At 40.1% G+C, this 23,899-nt stretch overlaps 1 protein-coding gene across 1 annotated transcript in view; it reads right to left on the bottom strand.

Moving 5' to 3' along the window:
* Window positions 1-23,899, bottom strand: part of inpp4b (inositol polyphosphate-4-phosphatase type II B) — a 718,933-nt gene that overhangs the window by 152,513 nt on the left and 542,521 nt on the right. The window contains exons 12-13 of the mRNA XM_048597564.1: window positions 17,479-17,609; window positions 14,814-14,921 (exon numbers count right to left, since the gene is read on the bottom strand). Of these exons, the coding sequence (XP_048453521.1) occupies window positions 14,814-14,921; window positions 17,479-17,609 (239 nt within the window). The remainder of the gene's footprint in view (window positions 1-14,813; window positions 14,922-17,478; window positions 17,610-23,899) is intronic.

Below are 23,899 nucleotides of genomic sequence, written 5' to 3'. Positions count from 1 at the left end.
CTGGACTGACCTATCCCCTTCCTAACTCCCTACCTACACTCACCTTTCCTGGCCCCGTCCCCGCCTCTTCGACCTGTTTGTTTCCTCTCCACCTATCCTCTCCTCTATCCCTCTTCTATCTGCCTCCCACTCTCTCCCTATTTATTTCAAAACCCCCTTCCCCTCCCCCTTTTCTGATGAAGGGTCTAGGCCCGAAACGTCAGCCTCTCTGCTCCTATGATGCTGCTTGGCCTGCTGTGTTCATCCAGCCCTGCACCTTGTTGTCTCGGATTCTCCAGCATCTGCAGTTCCTACTATCTCCAAGGCTGTAATAAGGTCAGGAGCTGAGTGGCCTTGGCGGAACCCAAACTGGGCGTCACTAAGAAGGTTATTGCTGAGCAAGTGCTGCTTGATAGCACTGTTGCTGACACTTTCCATCACTTTTCTGATGATCATCAGTAGACTGATGGGGTGGTAATTGGCCAGGTTGGATATGTCTTGCTTTTTCATGTACAGGACGTACAACAGTTTTTGATTACTTGTTACTTTTCTTACACCCTCGTCATGCAACTCTGATACCTATTCATGTTATTCCAGCCAATTGCTTTGTCTCCAGCACCATCTTACTTTTGATTATTTGAAATTATATCTCTGGCTTAGTTAATCGGTTCATAGGTCATCCCTTCACTTGTAATTCAGCTGTCGACACTTTATTCACACCGTTTGTATTAAATGTTGACACTTTTGATTATCTGCAAAGACTTGTTATTCAGCCGGTCGACACGCTACTCACACTATTTGTACTAATCTGCTGACATTCTTAATTACGTGGAATTATCTTGCCATCATCTCTTTGCCTATATATTCTGTGCCTGTGCGCCTCTCTCCACGTCACCTGACAAAGCAGCAACACTGCAAAAGCTTGTGATTTTAATAAAACCTGTTGGACTATAATCTGATGTTGTGTGGTTTCTGACTTTGTCCAGTAGAATTGTGAAATGGATAAACATGTCAATTATATGTTTAGTTGTATTAAAGATCATTAGCTGCCCTGTATTTACTGTCTAGATGCTGTTTGCCACAGGTTATTCACAAGTCTTACTGTGGAATGGTGACAGTCTGAACATGAGGAGCAACAAATATATCAAATTAAGAAGAGATAGTCGGAACTGCAGATGCTGGAGAATCTGAGATAACAAGGTGTAGAGCTGGATGAACACAGCAGGCCAAGCAGCATCAGAGGAGCAGGAACGCTGACGTTTCGGGCCTAGACCCTTCTTCAGAAGTGGGGGAGGGGAAGGGGGTTCTGAAATAAATAGGAACAGAGGGGGAGGCGGATAGAAGGTGGATAAAGGAGAAGATAGGTGGAGAGGAGACAGACAGGTCAAAGAGGTGGGGATGGAGCCAGTAAAGGTGAGTGTAGGTGGGGAGTTAGGGAGAAGATAGGTCAGTCCAGGGAGGACGGACAGGTCAAGGGGGCGGGATGAGGTTAGTAGGTAGGAGATGGGGGTGGGGCTTGAGCTGGGAGGAGGGGATAGGTGGGAGGAAGGACAGGTTAGGGAGGTGGGGACGAGCTGGGCTGGTTTTGGGATGCAGTAGGGGGAGGGGAGATTTTGAAGCTTGATACCATTGGGCTGCAGCGTTCCCTAGCGGAATATGAGTTGCTGTTCCTGCAACCTTCGGGTGGCATCGTTGTGGCACTGCAGGAGGCCCAGGATGGACATGTCATCTGAGGAATGGGAGGGGGAGTTGAAATGGTCCGCGACTGGGAGGTGCAGTTGTTCAGTGAGAACCAAGCGTAGGTGTTCTGCAAAGCGGTCCCCGAGCCTCCGCTTGGTTTCCCTGATGTCGAGGAGGCCACAATGGGAACAGTGGATGCAGTATACCACATTAGCAGATGTGCAGGTGAACATCTGCTTGATGTGGAAAGTCTTCTTGGGGCCTGGGATGGGGGTGAGGGGGGAGGTGTAGGGGCAGGTGTAGCACTTCCTGCGGTTGCAGGGAAAAGTGCCTGGTGTGGTGGGGCTGGAGGGGAGTGTGGACCGGACTAGGGAGTCACGGAGAGAGTGGTCCCTCCGGAAAGCAGATAAGGGTGGGGGAGGAAAAAATGTATGGTGGTGGGGTCGGATTGCAGATGGCGGAAGTGTCGGAGGATGGTGCTTTGGATCCGGAGTTGATGGGGTGGTACATGAGGACGAGGGGGATTCTGTTTTGGTTGTTATTGCGGGGAGGGGGTGTGAGGGATGAGTTGTGGGAAATGCGGGAGGCACGGTCGAGAGCGTTCTTGACCTCTGAGGGGGTGGATGTTGCGGTCCTTGAAAAATGAGGGCATCTGAGATGTACGGGAGTGGAATGCCTCATCCTGGGAGCAGATGCAGTGGAGGCGAAGGAATTGGGAATAGGGGATGGCATTTTTGCAGGAAGGTGGGTGGGAGGAGGTGTATTCTAGGTAGCTGTGGGAGTCGGTGGGCTTGAAATGGATATCGGTTTCTAGGTGGTTGCCGGAGATGGAGACAGAGAGGTCCAGGAAGGAGAGAGAGGTATTAGAGATGGTCCAGGTGAACTTAAGGTTGGGATGGAAGGTGTTGGTGAAGTGGATGAACTGTTCGAGCTCCTCGTGGGAGCACGAGGCGGCGCTGATACAGTCATCAATCTAACAGAGGAAGAGGTGGGGTTTAGGGCCAGTGTAGCTACAGAAAAGGGATTGTTCCACATAACCTACAAAGAGGCAGGCATAGCTTGGGCCCATGTGTGTACCCATGGCCACCCCCTTTGTCTGAGGAATTGAAAGAGAAGCTGTTGAGGGTGAGGACGAGTTCGGCTAAGCGGATGAGGGTGTCAGTGGAGGGGGACTGGTCAGGCCTGCAGGACAGGAAGAAGCGGAGGGCCTTTAGGCCATCTGTATGGGGAATGCAGGTGTATAGGGACTGGACGTCCATGGTAAAGATGAGGTGTTGGGGACCGGGGAATTGGAAGTTCTGGAGGAGCTGGAGGGCGTGGCTGGTGTCACGGACGTAGGTAGGGAGTTCCTGGACCAAGGGGAAGAAAATGGAGTCTAGATAGGTGGAGGTAAGTTCGGTGGGGCAGGAGCAGGCGGAGACAATGGGTCGACCGGGGCAGTCAGGTTTGTGGATTTTGGGAAGGAGATAGAAGCGGGCGGTGCAGGGTTGGGGAACGATGAGGTTGGAGGCTGTGGGTGGGAGGCCAGCAGCTCCAGAGGAGACAGCAGCACCCAGCCCTGCCGAGTCTTCACCATCCCCCCAGACCTCCCCCTTACTGAGGATGAATGGTCAATCCTCAGTAAAGGGCTCACCTTTGTCCCCCTCCACCCACACATCAACGAAGACCGGTCACACTTGGATGTTGAACAGTTTTTCTGCCGCCTCTGCCTCCGTGCTTACTTCTTCAACCATGAGCCCAACTCTCCTCCTACTGACCCCTTATCCCGCCTCCAATACACCCATCCTCCTGGACACCACCCCAAGGCCTCCTACCCTCCCTCAACCTCTTCATCTCCAACTGCCATCGAGACATCAATTGCCTCAACCTCTCCACCCCTCTCACCCACTCCAACCTCTCCCCCGCAGAACGTGCAGCCCTCCGCTCCCTCCGGTCCAACCCCAACCTCACCATAAAACCCGCGGACAAGGGAGGCGCAGTTGTAGTATGGCGCACTGACCTCTACATCGCCGAGGCCAGGTGCCAACTCTCCGACACCTCCTCCTACCGCCCCCTTGATCATGACCCCACCCCCGACCACCAAACCATCCACAACCTCATCATCTCAGGTGCCCTCCTACCCACAGCCTCCAACCTCATCGTTCCCCAACCCTGCACCGCCCGCTTCTATTTCCTTCCCAAAATCCACAAACCTGACTGCCCTGGTCGACCCATTGTCTCCACCTGCTCCTGCCCCACCGAACTTACCTCCACCTATCTGGACTCCATTTTCTCCCCCTTGGCCCAGGAACTCCCTACCTACGTCTGTAACCACGCCCTCCACCTCCTCCAGAACTTCCAATTCCCTGGTCCCCAACACCTCATCTTTACCATGGACGTCCAGCCCCAATACACCTGCATTCCCCATACAGATGGCCTAAAGGCCCTCCGCTTCTTCCTGTCCTGCAGGCCCGACCAGTCCCCCTCCACTGACACCCTCATCTGCTTAGCTGAACTTGTCCTCACCCTCAACAACTTCTCTTTCAATTCCTCCCACTTCCTACAGACAAAGGGGGTGGCCATGGGTACCTGCATGGGCCCAAGCTATGCCTGCCTCTTTGTAGGTTACGTGGAGTCAAGTGGAGTCAAGTCCCACCTCAAGCCCCACCCCCATCTCCTACCTACTAACCTCATCCCGCCCCCTTGACCTGCCTGTCCTCCCTGAACTGACCTATCTCCTCCCTAACTCCCCACCTACACTCACCTTTACTGGCTCCATCCCCGCCTCTTTGACCTGTCTGTCTCCTCTCCACCTATCTTCTCCTTTATCTATCTTCTATCTGCCTCCCCCTCTCTCCTTATTTAATTCAGAACCCCCTTCCCCTCCCCCACTTCTGAAGAAGGGTCTAGGCCCGAAACGTCAGCGTTCCTGCTTCTCTGATGCTGCTTGGCCTGCAGTGTTCATCCAGCTCTACACCTTGTTACATCAAATTAAGAAGCCTTGACTTTTCCACTGCCTCTGGTACTACATAGTTTATCCACAGCAGCAAAAGTTTAAGCTAAAAAGTCAACAAGTGGTTAAGAAATACATTTTTTTTAAATAACAAACTACAATTTTCAAGAAAACTTAGGTCAATTGCAATGGATTGGAAAGATAAATCATCTATCAAAGCTGGAAGCACACCCTTGTCAAAATTTGTAGATAACAATTAATTAGTGCACAAGATGAGTGCTCTTCATATTAAATTTAACATTTTGAACTAAAAAAAAAAACTCCAGGATATTTTAGTTGGGAAGATCTAAAATTCTGTGCAAATAAAATTTGCTCCAGTGTTAAATATGTAATTAATCAGATTCATTCTGCAGCAAGCAGCACTGTAAATATCTCATACAAACGGGATATAAATCAATGGTTAGGGTAGCTGAGCCAATAAGCTTGACATAATAGGAAAATAACAACAGAAAATCAATGACTTAAAAGTGAGACACTCTGCTTGCCTATTTTCTTCCAAGTCCAATGCAGTATTTAATCAACTCTGAGTCAAAAATACAATTTGCAGTAATCTGCCAACCATCATACAAATGTCAAGGAAGATCACACATTTGAACAGAATTCAGCAAAACAGAGGCACTCCTGCTGCAACTATATGTTGGAACCATAAGCACCGTAGCATTGCAATTTGTATTTATAAAACACAGCATGGCCTGTACCTCCAATCTTGCATTTCTGATTTTGTAATGTTAGAGGTTGTAGTGATTGGGACTACATTGACCTCGTTAATTACAATGTTCTTGACTGGAGTTGTTAACTTGGGCAATCAGGAAATCTTTGGCTGACCAATATAACCAGGACAGTAGAATCTCCTCAATTGAACACTGACTCTGAGCAGGCTGACCATAGCCAGTGTTCTGTGCACCAATAAATAAAAGGTTGACTTGATAATGGGACCCAGCCACTGTACAGTTATTTCAGAGGTAAAAAGCCATATTTTATTTTTTTTCAAATTCATTCATGAGACAAGGGTGTTGTTGCCTAGGCCAGCATTTGTCCATCCCTAATTGCCCAGAGGGCAGTTAAGAGTCAACTACATTGCTGTGGGTTTAGAGTCACATTTAGGCTAGACCAGGTAAGGATGGCAGTTTCCTTCCCTAAAGGACATCAGTGAACCAGATGGGTTTTTCTGACAATCAGGAATAGTTCCATGGTCATCATCAGACTTGTATTTCCAGATTTTTGTTGAATTCAAATTCTACCATCTGTCATGGCGGGATTTGAACCCAGGTCTCCAGAAAAAGTACCTGGGTCTCTGGATTAACAGTCCAGCTATAATACCACTAGGCCATCACCTCCACATATGTACATATTCCAATTCTAACAGCACCATGTTATCTAATAATCACAATGTACAGTCAATATTATACTATACTTCGTTCTATTTATTTTCCTGAACCACTCTTAAAAAAGTTACTTATTAAAAATAAAACTACCTACCTCATGGTTATCTAAGATACGACAAGTCAAAGATTGCTATACTATTAGTGTCTAGAAGAACAATCTGGTGCTCTTGAATGATCAGTCATTGTCACTCATTGCACTACACAAATGAGCCATCAAGTGTCAATTATTCGGGATGGCTTTCAAGTATGTTGGGCATATAGACCAGGGTCACACTTCAGTGCATGACTGAAAGGACCTTTTTCTTGACATGGTAACCTAAAAACCTGTTTGATCTCCCAAGTGGCATGTTTGAGGCGGCACAGAGCAATTTTTCCAGTGCCCTGACTCACACAGCTCCCTCAACAAGGGAGATTATTTATTTCTTCACCTCATTAATTGTGGTATGTTGCTGTGTATAATTTGGTTAGTATATTTTCCTACAATATTTCTTTACTTTCTGTGAAGCACTTTAGACTGCGGCATGGCAGGTACGCTATCAATTAAAATATTTTAATTCTTTTAAGTAAGTATATGGTCTCTTGATATATTTCACTTGAAGAATAAGCACATTTCCATTTTCTTTACAGTAAGCATTATTCATACCAGGCAGAAATGTCAATCTGAACATTATGTTACATTGATAGAAAGATGCAGAAACATTGTATAATTCAGGTGAATCCTTTCAGATCAATCATTCTATGCCTAAGTTCTTATTATATGCTTCTGCTATTTACTTCATCCCTCTGTAACCCTTACAATCTAAATCATTCTAACAGCACAAAACTCAATGGTACAAGAACCTAAATTAAGAAGTACTGGTATATATAAAATAGTTAGCCTTTAAATAAACAGCAACATTCACAAATTGATAAAATAAAAAGATCATTTATGAATTTGTGTGATGCTCAAGTTAAACAGATAGTTGCTTCCTAAAGTGGTCTGTTTCCTACCATTTCACGAAAGTTGCTTCCCACTGTCCTGAGCAGTGAGCTCAGGAGTGAATAGACCTAAAAGCAGTGAACAGACCTAAGAATCCAACAATCAAACTTTGTTACAGTTATGTGATTTATACGATGTTAAATTAATTAAGACAGAATCCAAAATTATAAGGCAAAATGAACGGGACTGTGTGACCTTTTCTGAAACCTGTGTGATTTGATTGTTAAAGCTTAGAGGTTCCAGATTGTTTCACTGTGATAAGGTGCGAGTTTTTTTTACATTTGGAGACAATGGCAGCAGCCTGTGTGCTAGATTTAGATTTAGATTTTATTGTCACGTATACTCAAGTAAGGGGTACAAGAGTACAGTGAAAAGTATATAATATTGTCACTCATGGCGCCATCTTAAGTACAAAGTACCTAAACTACAGAAATAAGTTAAAAAGTTCAGCACCACAGTCTTCTTAGCATAAAAGCAGAAAAATAAAGAAATGTGTCGGAATTTTCATTCTGTTGGCTCATAGCATGTGTTGGTGAATACCTATTTTAGGAGAAACTGTCATGAATGATGGAAACCTCATTCCAGGGTGGGAAGGACAGGTGAGGGATGAAGTTGGGTCCAGATGCAGATTGAAGATTGCCATGGGGGCTGCCAATTGCTGATGCAGGCTGTTTAAAAGGCCCATTTTGTTCCAAATTTTTTTCTCATACTTTAGACACTCTAGCCCATACACCTCACATTCTCCTTTCATCAGAGACCCCATTTCAAATGACCCCATCCACTCCTATGGCTCTTATATCTCCAAATGTCAACTTAATGCCAAATAATAGCAATCCATTCACTACGCTTTTTCCTTACATCTTTCATGCTAACTGAGTTATCCACAATGGGCAGAACTTAGGAGACATTTTGAGATCAAATCCTTCCAGTCCCATAACCTCTCCTGTCTAGAAGAGTAGGGGCAGCAGATGCATGGGAACACCACCAACTACATAATCCCCTCCGATCCAGACTCTATCCTGACTTGTAATTATTTCGCCATTCCCTTAACTGCAGCTGGGTCAAAGCCCTAGAATTGCCTTCCTAACTTTGGGTGCCCGTACACCTCAAAGGCTGCTGCAGTTCAAGAAATTTCACCATCACCTTCTCCTCTCCGAGGCAACTATGGATGGCCAATAAATGATGACCTGGTTAGTGACATCCACATCCCATGAATCAATAAAAAAGATGTAATAAAATAAAATTCACAGTATTTATTATTGCTTTCATTATATTAAAAATCTCATTCATGAAAGTCAATATGAAAACTTTAAATTTCCTCAATACTTAATCTCTTACAAAAACACACTTACACTCATGACCTCACAAAGATAACTCAGAACTTCTTTAGTTGTCAATCAAACTAAGGATCCATAATTATGGTTATGGAAAGCAGACAAGAGTCAAAACTGACATAAGGAAAGCCGTTAGGGAAATATCAACAAACAGCTACTGCAAGCATTAGATCAGAATTTTGACCATTCACCGACATAATCAGCCTATTTATTTTCATTTTTAATGGGATGCAGCACAAACGTCTCAAAGGCAATTAGGGATGGCAATAAATGCTGGCCTAAATAGTGATGTCCACATCCCATTAAAACTATAGAGAAATAAATTGCTAATTGATTGCTAAACATGCATCATCTTTAAAATTTGTTTATGCTACCCTCATAACAAAAAAAATTATTAACTTAAATTATGTACATGGCTATATTATGTTCATGCTGACCTACAGGCATTATTGGCCTGAGTGGGGTCGGTGGGAAGGAAATCAGGAAGAATCTCATGGATGAGGGGTGTGGGTACAGTCAAGGAGCAGGAATCAGCACCACTGGCTTATATCAAGCAAGGAATCAATAAGAATGCTGCAGAGGAATTGTACAGAGCAATTATTCTTTTATAACTATTCATTCTTTTTTAATGTTAAATGGCAAAGATTTAAATAAACATTGGAGACATCAAATATTTAGTGGAACTTTAGGACAGGAACCTAGGGAAAGTCTAAGACCAGATGGCATAATCTCAAAGTAAGGGGTCACCATTTAAATCAAAAATGAAGAGAAACTTATTCTCTCAGATGGTAGTGAAATAGTGAACTTCTTTCCATGTCAGGGATTTTTAATGATATTTTAGGAATGCCTGTAACTCAATGCCTGTAACGGCTCTTGAAATAGCAATGGTAGTGTTTCATACAATACAATGAAAGATTAATCAGTGTATGTGAGAGTGACATATTAGATCTTGGTTAAACTCATCTCTACTTAATGAACAAGGACACAAGAAACAGAAGTGGGATAGATAATATGACCCATCAAGCCTTCTCTGTTATTCAATGCAACTGTGACTGATCTTGGGTTGTGACGGAACTTTACTGCCCATTCCCAGTATCCCTTAATTAACTGAGAAACCAAAAAATTCACTTAAAGCTCACCCTTGCTTCAAATCCTCCCATGGCCTGGTTCTTCTGCACCTCGTATTCCTCTACTCTAATAATTATGAGATACCTGTGCTCCTTTAATTCAAGCCCCTTAAACATCTAAATTTTTAACTAGTCGATGTTTGGAGGCAGTATCGTTAGCTGGGAAATTCCTTACCTATACGTTCCAACTCTACTTCTCTTTTATCCTGAATGTACCCTTAAAACCCGCGTCATTAACCAAGCCTTTTGTCACCTATCCAAACAATGCTTTTTGCGACTTGGTGCCAAATTTTGTTGAAGCATGCTTCTTTGAAGTGTTTCGGAGCATGCCATTGCATTAAAGGTGATACAGAAACAGAGACTGTCATTGTAAAGATCAGATGTATTGAGTTTCCAGTTGGAGGTTACTTCCAATTCTTTCCCCACTGTAACATTAACATTCTCAATCGCATCTCAGGAGTGGGTTTGAGAGTCTTACTCCTGTTTCTTTGCATATTTGGAAAAGTCCCCAGTTTATACATTTTCCCCTTATTGATCAAAAACATTTATATCACATATAATTAAATACAAGAGCTTAGATGAACTTGAGAAACAGAGAACATTAACTGATGGGAGATAAGAGATTTTCCTGTTTACAACTGTGAAGCTGAGGCCCTGGCAAGTGCTAATTACAGTGTGGCAAGTTTACATAGAGTCTTACTGCAAATGTTGATGTGGGAATTTGGATTCGAAGCACACACAGATGTAACATTTTCAATAAATTGCACACACACAGACACAGACACACACACACAGATACAGGCCAAGAGTCTGAGGAGTGATTGAGAATGAAAACATTGTGGCAGGAAATAAGTACAGAAAAGTCCAGTCTTATGTCAAAGCACAAAGCATTTATGCATACTGGTAGTCTAAAACATATTGGCAGGGAGGATTCTTGGTTGCAAAATTAGAAAAGATGTCAAAATCCATGTGCCAGATAGAGGGAGCTCTAGTACACAAAAGGCTTGTTTGTGGATAACTTTGTAATTGTTTTAAGAACTTTGAAATTATGAATGATTTATATGAGCAAGTTAAGTATTAATCAGAGAATGTGCAGTCAGTCAAATACCTTAGGCTATTAAAGCAACTTCTAAAATAAGTTTTAAGTATTTTGCTTATCTTGTGATAGATTGGTTGCCTTTTTGTTTTACAGTTATTCGGTTAGATGATTTTTCATGGATTGTTGATTCCTGACTATTTGTGGTTTTTGTATGTTTGAGAAAATCAGCATGGTTCATTGACCAGATATTTGCTATCAATTCCAACCTGAGAAGTATACTACACTTTGCACCACACGTCCGTGACACTTTGGACATATACTAAACTTTAAAAAGTAGTGTGTATGTATAATAAGGAGATAACTAAAAGAAATTGTGAAGTTTTTTTTAGAAGCTATTACACATTTACCTTCTTGACTGCTTTGAATCTCATCAGTTGGTGTCAGAGCATTGGTGTGGACAAAAACTCACCACATATCAAGGTTAATCTTGTACACTAGTTTATACTCCGGTCCTTTAGGAAAACACCAAGATTGCTTTGCCACATCTCATGAAAGGCAAAATTCAATGTTGATTTCTAGGAATTCCTCTTGTGATGAATAGCATTAAAGAGTGATGTGAGGTCATCTATTTAAAAAAGATGTAGGGCACAATCTTCCCCAATGTCATGCACCAAAGCAAGAAATTTGGGAAACTCGGGTGAGATGTCCATTTCCAGCAAGGGCCTTCCTGCCATCAAGATCAAAAAATCTTATTTTCTAACCAAGTGTTGGATTGCCAGACAAGATTTTCACCAGTGGGTCATGAAAGGCCTAACTGTAAGGAGTATCACTCATTAGCACCCTCATTACCACATAATCTGGTCTCACTTAAACGCAGCTTCCCATTCTCCCATCACCGGATACAAAGTAGATGCCAAGAATTACCGACAAAGTCAGAGCAGTTACTAGCAACTCCAACTTGCTGCTTAGGGTGGGATGTTCTTTGGATTTGATTGATTTTTGGTTTGAGTTTTGTCACATGTACCTAGGTACAGTGAAAAGCTTTGTTTTGTGTGCTGTACAGGCAATTTGAAATTTGATTTCAAATTCAGTCCATTCAGAAGTCTAACAACAGCAGGGAAGAAACTATTCTTGAACTTGTTGATTAATGATTAAGCTTTTGTATTTTCTGCATGACAGAAGAGATTGGAAGAGATTATAACTGGGGTAGCAGGGGTCTTTGATGATGTTGGCTGCCTTTCTGAGGCAGTGAGAAAGGATCCGTGCAGACTTGATGGACCGAATGGCCTCCATCTGCATTCTAGGAATTTTATGATTGCCATCTTGTACAACCACCAGCAACATCTCAGGGCACGCTCTATGTGCAGCGGCTTCACTCAACCAACATTGGCATCTGACATGAAATCGTCTCAACATATCATCGTGGCACATATCTGATTCACTTACAGTACAGAAGGTAGGATGCTGCTTTCCCCAAATCTACCATGTCTAGGGCAAATATCACAAATCGTGTAGGGCAACTTCAAACTGCCAATGCTCGACAGGGTGCATTATGGCCTTTTAAATATGACGAGGAGGCCTGGAATCGCAGGATGTCCCAGCGGTGGCAATTGTGACTACGTACAGTCAATGAAGAGTCAGGTTGTTATCAGACAAGTGAGGTGCCATACAGGCATGATACTTAGTTAATGAGGTGAGACTGGGACAATCACGAGAGAAAGGTTGCTCGGCCTGGCGTCCACGAAACTTGACACAAATGATATCTAGCCGATTTCCCATCAGATTTAGCTATTGAGCTGTTTTACAACAAATCTAACTTTTCCTCAAAATCTTCAACAAATGGTAAACAAATAGAAGGCCATTACATCTTGTCACGTTCAGCACAAATATATCCATTTAACAAAAGAGCCACAAAACTAGACATTAAAAACTCAGCCAATAGGTTGAACAGTTAAGGTAGAGTGAAGGCAAATTTCTTAAATGATCAGTTTGCTTGAAGTCGTACAAAATTGCCGTGATCCAACTGACACAGAAATCAAAATATTCTTGCTCTCAAAATTAGAATTTGCAACTTCTACAGCTTATTTTTAGAACACTCTGTAGAAATTGGAATTAAGTTGTAATAAAGATATAGAGTTGAATTTTGCCAAATTTTGGCTCTGTGTCGAATTCAGGGAGTTGCAAGGAAGGTTTCTCTCTGTGAGCTCTCATGCAGTTTTATGATGCTCACCTCTTAAGTGTGCAACATGTATCTTTGGTGGTGCTCTCATACAATTTTACGCTGAGCAGTGGCTGAAATGCTCAGTGGTGCCAGGAATGGAACCTTCCAGCAATCAGCCAGCTGCGCACCAGTTCAAAGATTGCAAGCCAGGAGCAAACATTCACAATGCAGGTGTTCAAGGATGCCCATGTAATGAGGCTGATAGAGGCAAAACGGCACCCCAGTTTGCCGAAAGGGACCTGGAGGTGCTGATGGATGCATTGGAGGAGATAAGGGCTGTGCTCTTCCATCAGGAATGTCAGAGACACCATGTATCAGGCTCAGCTGAAGATGTCACACAGGTCAGTGTTGATTTCACGTTAAAATGGGGCCAGAAGCCTGCAAGGCATGGGAATCTATCATCCAGCTGTGATCTTCCCTGGATAGGCCAATTAGTGGCCACAAGGCAGGGCAAACGCTATTAGAAAAGCAGCAGGTTTTTAGGTGAGAGAGAGAAAAAGAGAGTGAGAGAGAGAGTGAGAGAGAGTGAGAGGGAGAAAGAGTGAGAGAGAGAGAAGAGAGTGAGCTTCAAATGGGGTGCTATTGCATTAGGGTGTCCTGTGGATGCAGTCGAAGACACACAGGTGGCTTAAAGCACTCACTGAGTGCTGGCTTCCTAGTCTGCTACCAGGCTACCTCCAGGTAGTTGGCTTAATCCTCAGGGGGTTGGAAGGCTGACTGGAAAACTCTAGCCAGCTTCCGATAACATGTCTCTATAGGTCTTTAAAGAGCCATATTTCATTACTTTCTACGTGTTGGTGAGTGGTTCTGCCATCCAAATCCCATCTCTAGGAGCAAGGTTTGATGCTGGAAAACTGCTATACTGGTCAGTGATGGGAAATTTTGTACCTCCCCTTCAGTATGCTCACCCCCGAGTGGGAATAAAATTCCAGACCTTGGTCTGATCTGTAATAAAATATGTACTTTTCAAATTAACGGTGCAAGTACAAATTGTTACTCGTGTTCATCAGCAATACTCTTGTCCTTTCACATTTCAGTACTGTTTGTTAATCCATTATTTGAAACATTGGACTCAAAGAAGAGAAAACATAGATGACCAAAATGCTAAGGTTCCTTATTGATATTGTATTACCATTAATCTACACATGCTTCTAAATAAATTTTGAGAAGCAATGGAAATATGGCATTCAGCAGTTGCAATATGCAAGGAATAATGAAAAGCATTCCATTCCTTAGACAAATCACATATGCATATGAATATACGAAGCTATATCAACACAAAACTCACTTCAACATGTTTATATTTACTGAATGTTCTCCTTTCCCCTCTGAAGGTAGTGACTAACTCTGAACTACAATTCAATAGCAGCAGCATCTCTAAGTGTATGTCCTTGTCGTACAAAGTGATGATTGTACAGCACCTTGTCTTCTTGGGTTGGGGCAGTTGAGGTTGATCCTGTCTTCACCTGGCATTCACATCCTCATTTTCCACTAGGACTCTCAGAAGTATCAAAAGGACTGAGTAATCTGCAATGTTTGTTTTATGCCTCTCTCCAACCCAGTGCTCCAAAAATTCATTCAAACGTACAAAACATAGAAAACTAATCCAGCACTGACCATAGAATCTGGATTCTTCTTGGATGACATAGCTCAGCATCATTTGGAGCACTTAGCAACTGAGACATTAGGGAAGCCCAATTGTAACAGATTGATCCAGGACAAAAAAAACTTGATCTCTAAAGATGCCTTTGTTTCCCCACCCACCGACCCCCAAGACATATGATTTCTTATATTCATATGGACTTGATGCTCCAAAACTATACGCTTCCTACAAATTGCCAATGATTAGAATGTTGGATTCTTAAATATCACGCTAAAAGGACTCAGAGGTAAGTTAAAAGGAATTTTTCTTATCTCACCCAGGAACACTTGTAAAAGTAATGGAGGCTGACATGGTATGTAGAAATATAAAATTAATGACTGCAATACCATTGAACAAACTGGTGAGCTTTGAGATAAATAAAAACATAGACATTATACAAATCAGAAAAATTATAAAATTTAACAAAAGCCTTACCAGTTTTGGAAGAACTACACTGAACATGCATTCTTTGTAAATGCAGATTAACTGGAATAAATTCAAGCTTCTTCTCTCCTCTGCTGCAGCTCGGTTTAAATGATGACCCTGCAAATTAAACATACACTTTGTGATTTTGTCAGCCAGCTGAGGTGTATAACATTTAACAGATAGCCTGGTCTACGTTGATATTAAACAGCTGCTTCAAGATGAAGGGGTTCTCTAACACCATAGATAATCAGTACTGAGCAGATTCCACTGCCCAAGAGTGACAACAAGCAGTGTGCATGTTTTTCCATTCATGATTAGTATTTTCTGGCTTTCTGCCTTTTCCCACAATCTCTTGTTTAATTGCGTTAAACATTCAACAGAAAGGAACCGTAATGAGCAAGGTGACTGCAACTATTCCTACCCATTTATCTGAAGTATATTTCAGGCTGGTCAGGGACTGGGTGAACAAGTCTCTACTGACGAAATTGAAGAAAATATGAAGACTAACCAACATAGTAGGAAGGTATAGGCACAAACTATTAGATGAGCAGGATGATTAGTACCTGTAAGACTGAGGTAAAGAAATATGTGACCACAAGAAAAATGAAATTTACAACTTTGATCATTTTTTGTGTTTACTTTCAATATTGTAGTTCTAACTGACTATTTTATAACACAACCATATCTTTAAAAAAGTAATGTCAGGGTATAAATAATGCCAGCCTATTAGCCAGCAGTGTTCATGAAATGTCATACAATGGTCAAAACTCTGCCAGTGAAAACATTTAATTGGAGAACAGAATAAACAGAATAAACCGGGGCAACAAATGCACTCGTGTGCTTCAAGCCCCCACATTCTGCTCTAATCTTGAAAAGATCTAACAAGACTCAGCGCTCCCTACATTGTAGCAACATTGTATATTGTAATATTACATTGACAAACTACATCAGGAATCTTAACAAGCTTTTGATGGTGATAACTTTGGGCATTTGATGGATAATCTAATAAATGCCAGTATATTGGAATAAACAACTTAACTTAGAGGGTCTACGTTATCCATGAAGAATTAAAAATGTTCTTAGCTTTCGGTCATAATATTTCGTGAATTCTAATTTACCTGCCTGTAGAATTCAGTGTTTCAAATGTCCTATTGTCAAATACATCAATGCTTGTAATAAAACATTTTAAATCTTTATCATGTTAGGTAAACCAATCTGTTGGAAAATATATACACTGAAGAAATAATACACTAAAAGTAAACCACCAAGAATACAAAATATCTAAGATAAAATTCATCAAGAAAGATTTATATGCTCTCAGAACACGAAGACAATGCAAATGATAAATAAGAAATTAGTTCACAAATTTTAGAAAAAGGATCAGTCAGGTCAAAAAAAAACGGGAGGGAGTTCTTAGTTTAAAAAAATGAAATCTAGTCCTCTGGGATAGCAAATAAACATGCTGTCAGACACTCCACACTCAAATTGACTTTATCCTCTGGCCTTGTCTCAGTGAAGAACTCATCAGTTAGGATCATATGCAGAGATACTTCTGTACTGAACTGGATTTGATTCACAATCACTGAAATTATACTTTCATCATGGCAAAGTCTAAAATATTCATCAAATTGCTAATTCTCATCTATAGACAAAATAATTACAAAAATAAATAGTGGGCAAAATTTAAAGCAGCCTAAGTATGTTTAATACACAAAACAGCAAGTTAATTTATAGAAGTTAAAACAATTGCATCTGTGACTGTGAAAGCTATATTTTAGAGATGCTCTGGCCATGCTCGAATGAGCAAGAAGAGAACCAAGCAAAGGTGGCACACCAACCTGAACAAATAAGGTTCCAGGGTAGTGTTTAAAATAAGGTTCCAGGGTAGTGTAGACCAACATGGGACAATGCATTATGGTCAGTGATACATTATTTGTGACTTCTATTAGATCCTTTTTAGTACTATAGAAGGGGTATGGATTTGACTAAAGGAAATTAAACAGGATGTTATGGGAGAAACAGGCATAGATCTGGGAAATGGCAGCACAGTCAAAAATTCGGACAAGATAAAGGTGAAGGGACACAAAACAATCGTTTGTGAAGGTAGATTGATAGTGCTTTATCAGAGAAAGCACTTTGGTTTGAAGGGACTTTTGTCCTTATGATTCCTTCATGATAGATATATCTTAAAACCAGTAATGAAAGTGCAAATCTGAAGAATTTTTTTTCAAACTTACAAGGCTAAAATATCTAAGTATATTGAAAACCAACATTAACAATTTGACTAGAATTCTGAGCAGTGTGTAAATGCATGCTCAAGTTGGAAGAGCAATTGCTCCCCTTAAATTGGTGATTTTGAGGAGAGGAAGGATACCTTCTGTAGAACAAATTTTATGGGAATGCGTGTCCAAAACAACCAACAAGGATTCAACAAAGTACAACATTAAAATGAAGTTTAATCTTCAGCACTCTTCTAAAGTCTTCAGCCTTCTTTAGATCTCAGGTGAATAATTAAGAAATGTTGCAGTCACGATTATCTTTGTAGGTGAATATTGCCATTCCCCTTGCTCCATAAATGTGACAAAGAAGCAGTAAATTCTGAATTTATCTTACTGGAATTGAACAGCCAGACAAATTAACCTCTTCACTCATTCCTCGCTCTGGTGCTTTATACCTGAGAATTTATTGAGTTCCGTAAGCATTTCTTTGTAGCTGCTAATCATGTGCTGGTAATGGATGGTTACATTTTGTCGCAGAGTGTCCCAGTGAGCGGAAAGCTCCCCCAGCTCTTCCAGATCCTGCAACCTGATACATATATTGAACAAGAACAATTTTGATCATCAATTTCAATTACTCTATTACCAGACAGCAGTAAATTTCCATTAAAAGCAACATGTTATGCAGAACAAAAACATTACAGTATGAAATGAAATATAAAACCCTAATATGCGACAGATGGTCTGGAAATGTTTCTATTGCACAGCTGCTGAAATTGGAACTTATTATCTCCTAACATGTCACTCCCTACAACAAGCACAGATCTGTTTCTCACAAGTCAAGAACACAAACAATAAATATATTTGGTCAAAATGAAATTAATTTTAAGTAAACAGTTTACCATTTTCTTTCCTCTACCTATGAAGAAGCCAGCTCATGTTATCAGTATAGCTACAAAAGGCCTTGCACATTTTTCAGTATTTCATCCTTGAGATTCTTTCTTGAAAATGCTTTATTCATAGAATGTATAAAGGTACGTTAGAAAATGCAATAATATTCAACTTTTTGACATACAGTTTGTTCCAATTCAATTGCATCTACACAATTGCAATACTCTTGATATGTATAGAGTACATTCCATATCAAGCATGCAGCCAGCGGCATAACATTTCAGATGGAATGTTACAGTAAGTGCAATAGAATTCAACCTTTCTTCACACTGTATGTTGCACACCGAGGCACTTCAAGACAATATCTTGAAACTCTGAGACACACAGGCTACTTGACTGTAGAAAGCAAATCCAAACTTCACCTTTGCCCAAATTCAAACACTGAAATTTTCTAATCATGGTTATTAAACTATGATTGAGAGAAGGAATCCTGCCTAATTCATCAGCTCGAAGATCCAAGGAGGGATCATCCAAAAACTATCTCTAAACCAAAAACTTTGTTTGGGACAAGTTAACTTGGATTAGACTTTGCAACTTGCTTCACCTGCATGGCTTAATTATACAGTGAGAAGTCCAGTAATTAATGAAAAAATATTGAGAACTCCTGCAGTAAATTTTCTTTACTTGTTTCACAGATGTTAATGAAAATTGTTTAAAAGAGCAGCATAATTATACTCATAAATTAAAATGCATCCATTTCCTATTGGCCTTGTGTCAAAATCTTCACAATTCAATGAATTATCACAAACCCAATTTAAATTATTAGTCCCAGCTCATGTTCCCTTTCGAAACGTCTTTGTTATTTTAGAAATGAAAACTGTTGATGCTTAGTCTTATGTTCAACAATGTGCTGCCCAAGTTCATAAAGTTTTTATACAATTCAACATTTTGGAAATTAACTCTTGCTCTGTTTCAACTCTGTATGTACAGTGGGTAAGAGGGCATCTTTTCTTTTTGCTTAATTTTTGTTTAATTCATTAATTCCTCTTTTCTCACAGAAACTAGAATTCTCCACTTGTGATGGAAGTTACTATTTGAATTTTCATTTTATGCTAGCTATTCCTCAACAATTCTATTGTAATTTCTACTTAATTTATTTGACATTTGAATAAGTTTTTTTCCTGGTTGTCTCTGGTTTCTCCATTCCAGATCTAACTCTGACCCATGACCATAAGACCATAAGACCTAGGAGCAGAATGAGGACATTTGGCCTATTGAGTCTGCTCCATTCAATCATAGTTGATATGTTTCTCAACACCATTGTCTCACCTTCTCCCCATAACTCTTGATCCACTTACCAGTCAAGGAGTTATCTATCTCTGACTTAATGCAGTCAATGACTTGGCCTCCACAGCCCTCTGCGGCAATTAGTTCCATAGGTTAACGAAAGTGCTTAACTCGCTGAAATAAGCATTTTAATTTAAACAACATCAAAAGTTAGCTAATCTGGTGAAGGTGAGATTTTAGTCTTCTGATATGCTTATCTCACTGAAATAAGCACGTTAGTGAAAACAACATCGAAAGTTAGGTCCTTTGCTGAAGTTGAGATTTTTTATTTCTGAAGTGCTTATCTCACTGAAATAAGCAAGTTAATCAAACCAACATCAAAACTTGAGTCATTTGTGAAGTTCAGATTTTGGTCTACTGTAGAGCTTAACTCGCTGAAATAAGCATTTTTTTCCAACCAGCATCAAAAGTTGAGTCATTTGGTGAAGTCGAGATTTTAGCCTCTGAAATGCTTAAATCGCGGAAATAAGCATTGTGTCGAACCAACATCAAAACTTGAGTCATTTGGTGATTTTCAGATTCCTCCTCATCTCAGTTCTAAAGGGTCATCTCTTCACTCTGAGGCTGTGCCTTCATGAAGATTTCAGTAAACCAGAAAACTTGATTCTGACACTGACGAGGAGTCTGAAGAATGCAGGCTTGTTATAACTCTAATCCTGTTTATGAACTGATATTTATCCCATTATTTTTGATGGAGCTAATTACAACATCGATTGCTTTGCCAGAGTTACATATGCACTATTCTATGAAGGACAATAATCAATTTAGAACAATCATTAACTTGGACTTTTATGACCATATCTAAATGAAATACTGGGTTTTATGACATCATAGAATCTTAGAATCACTACAGTGTGGAAACAGGCCATTCGGCCTATCGAGTCCACATCAACCCTCTGAAGAGTTAAGGTTTCGAGTCTCGTGACTCTTCCTCAGAACTTCATTGGTTCTGTTGAACAGTCACCGTACTCATAATGCTAACTTTGTTTTCTCCCCACAAATGATGCCAGAACTGCTGACTTCTTCCAGAAATTTGTTTTTGTTTCAGATCTCCAATATCCACAATTCTTTGTTTTTTTCTAAAATATGAACGACATCACAATAGATGAGGGATAAGACTGAAAGAGATACTAGAATGTTATTCAACTTACAAAACCATGGTAGAGCAGCAATCAACAAGGTAAACAGAGAGGTTAACTATTACAGAAAAAGGAGTACAGGACAAGTTAAGCAAATTGTTGTTTAAACTGTGCATTGCTCTGTAGACCACTCCCAATACTACACCATACTTCCAAAGTATTGTGTCTGAATTTCGTCACAGAATCACTTAATGGAATATCAGGATAGGTGACAGGGCAGTAGGCCTTAAGGTGCACCTTAAAGGAGAAAACAGAGGTAGAAAGATTTATCAAAGAAATTCGAATTCTTGGAGAGCTGAAGGCAAGGCCCTCAACAGTACTGCAAAGAAAATTGGGAAAATGCAAGCAAGAAGAATTGTATGAGCTCAGGCATCTCACAGGAGGTTACAGAGATAAGCAGTGATGGGCCCACAGAGGGATCTGTAAACAAGGACCAGAACTTCAAAATCAAGGTATCAAGTTGAGTGGCAATCCAAGGATGATGGACACTCCTCCGAAAACATGGGCCAATATAACACTCATCTGCCAGTAACAGTTTATGTAGGTATCAATCTCAAAATGACATTCGCAGTATAAGTGAGAGCATAACACATTAAAAATAAAATACCTTATTCAACTGACCTTGACTGTTGGAATCCAATCATGTCAAACAGACCAAACAAAATGCATTGGTGAATAGTAACTCAAAAACATAATAATTTACTGCTTTACTGTGAAATTTATTTAACTAAATAAATAAATATTTCTCAAAATCGATTAAACCTGCAATATTTTAGTATTGAATATTCCCAATTCAGATTATGGAGTTTGGGGAACAGTTGGAACTTCAAGTGCCTTAGTCATGTCAGTGAGCAGCAGAAAATTTCAAAATATAAACTGACGGCGTATAATTATGTGGTCTATTCCAGGTAATTATTGACTTGTCAAGCAAATTATGCAATACTGAATATAACATACTTGTCAGTCATATATCAGTTCCATCTCTGCAGCTGTTTTGTTTTAAATAGTCATTCATCTACAACAGTGATGAAAAATTACCCAATAAAAACGAGTGCCTTAAGTCTCTACTTCTGTCCCTACCAATATCAAATTGTTATTTGAAATAGTGGAAACTGAATAGTGACAAATTTTTATTTGCTTCGAGCTCCAATTGTTTCCAGTTTTTTTCAATGTAGTTTACATATATAGTACGACAAAAAAAAGAGTGGTTTACAACAACAGATGTATTTTTCCAAGTGCAATAATTGATTGGCGCTAATTTAAATAAAATATTGATGATAAACTCTTTGATTTAGGACCCAAACCTCTTGGATATAATGATTAAAATTAGTGGAGTTTTTAGACAGCTGGTGAAGTCTTCATTCAGTAGTCAAATAGTAAAGGCTCTCAATTCTGACCAACTGTCACCAATAACATTTTATATACCAGAGAAAATACTGTATTCACTGATTTCCTGCGTTGTGATGACCAAGTGTCTACTTGGTCTTAAAAAGAGACACACATCAAAACACCATTCCAAAATTGTAAAATGTGCAGGTAAAGTTAACAAAAAAACAATCATACCAAATGATGGTTTTGCATGTACTATGTCTCACATTGTGTTGGTAACCTACAGGAAAACCGGTCAGTTAATAGAGAGAATGCTGAATTTTTTGAAGAATAAAGTGGCAAATCTTTTCTTTCTAATACTGAATTGTACCAAGGTAAAATTCTTTGCGAACAGAACCCCTCTGGTTCCTTTTAGATTGTCCATTCTTCATACCCGAGCCTGCTCTTACATGTCAATAACCTGTTTGGCCAAAGAATGGGAAACAAGTTTGAACTTGTACACAACTTTTTGGATTGTGATCAGGAATGGAAACCTTGACAGATGTGCTTCTCTTTAAACTCAGGAAACTAAGTAAGTTTGTGTACGCCACCAGCACCCTGCTAAGCCAATGAGCATAGACCTAAGTATCGAATCCCTTTCAGTCAGTACAGATCACCATATGAAGCATTTGTTTACTGGTTTTTAAAGTGTTGTAACTTGATGGGTTTAACTATAGGATTAGAATTGGAAATATTGATTATGTTTATGTCCAGGATTGAGATATCTGCTCTATTGCAGCGAATTACATCACCAGATACCCATGTTAATTCTTTTCCTATTCCATAACTTTAAATACTTTTGATGCATTCATAGCAAGGATTGTTCTACATATTAAAGCCGTGTACATTATTTGGTAATGTGTGGCTTCTAAATTAGCAACAGATTTTCAAGAATACATAGATTGTTAACTTTTTCATAGCTTTCTTTCAATTAAAAAGATTCCAGTGAACTGTTCCAGGAGCATCACAGATCAAGGCTGTTCAGTATTCTACAATCAAATCTCTTCAACAGATTATTGGTGATGGCCTGTTTGATTAGCTTTTGCTTAATGCATGTTTCCACGAATAATAGTTTTACTGACAAATGAATAAATTTGAAGTACAATACAAACATTTTAATTTAAAAATACACTTGCTTGGTTGTGCAGGAATCAAGCTGTTCATATGATTGTGCCCAGATGTTTAACTGCCAGAAAAGTGAAATTACTCTGAATTACTACTAGTGCGCATTAGAAGTGCCTTAATGTTGAATAAATTGGTGTGCTAGCTCTAATGGAGCATTAGAATAACTTTTCCTGGGGTTCCAAAATTCATCCTGGTAGGAGTTCAAAACATAGAAACCCCAGGATGTACTATGGTTTAGGAAAGGCTTTTAGAGCAGTAAGGAAAATGTACAAATTTACTTCATTTCAACCTATTGTGTACTCACAGTGCTAAGGAACAATTAAAGCCAGAAAAGGAAAATAATGCACATTGTTACCACAAACAGCAAAAGAAAGTAAAACAAAAGTGATCAACAATAATATGTAGTTATCCAGCACCTTTAATGTAACAGACTTCCCAAGGCAATTCATTTTAAAATGAAAAATGAAGCAAGCTACATAGGGAAATACTACAGCAGATTGCCAACAACCTGGTTAAACAGGTAGGTTTTAAAGAGTGTCTTAAGGGAGAAAAGATGACAGAGATCAGAGAGGTGAAGGAGGGAATTCCAGAGATCAGGACTGAGGAACCTGAAGGCATGGCTACCAATGACGGAGCAATTAAAATTAGTAGTAGTCAAGAGGCCAGTGTTCAAGGAGTACAGACATCTTAGAGGCAAGAAGCAGCCAGGCTATTGAGGGATTTTTGAATAGAAGGATGAAAATTTTAAAAATGAGACATTGGTTGTTCAGTATAGGTCGGTCACCACAGCTGTAATGATTGAATGACACTAGGTGCAAAATAGGATAGAGGTAACAACATATAAACATAGAAATGTTGAAAATAGGACCAAGAGTAGGCTAACCAGCCCTTTGGGCCTGCTCTGCCATTCAGTATAAATCAGTGGCTGTTCAAACAACTCAGTACACTTTGATCCCTTTCACTCAAAGAACTATAACTAGTTCCTTCTTGAAAACATTCAATGTTTTGG

Source organism: Rhincodon typus, chromosome 1 (genome assembly GCF_021869965.1).
Source record: "Rhincodon typus isolate 14 chromosome 1, sRhiTyp1.1, whole genome shotgun sequence".
Lineage (NCBI taxonomy): Eukaryota > Metazoa > Chordata > Chondrichthyes > Orectolobiformes > Rhincodontidae > Rhincodon > Rhincodon typus.
The sequence above is the reverse complement of the archived record's forward strand: the minus strand, read 5'-3'. Positions and strand labels throughout refer to the sequence as shown.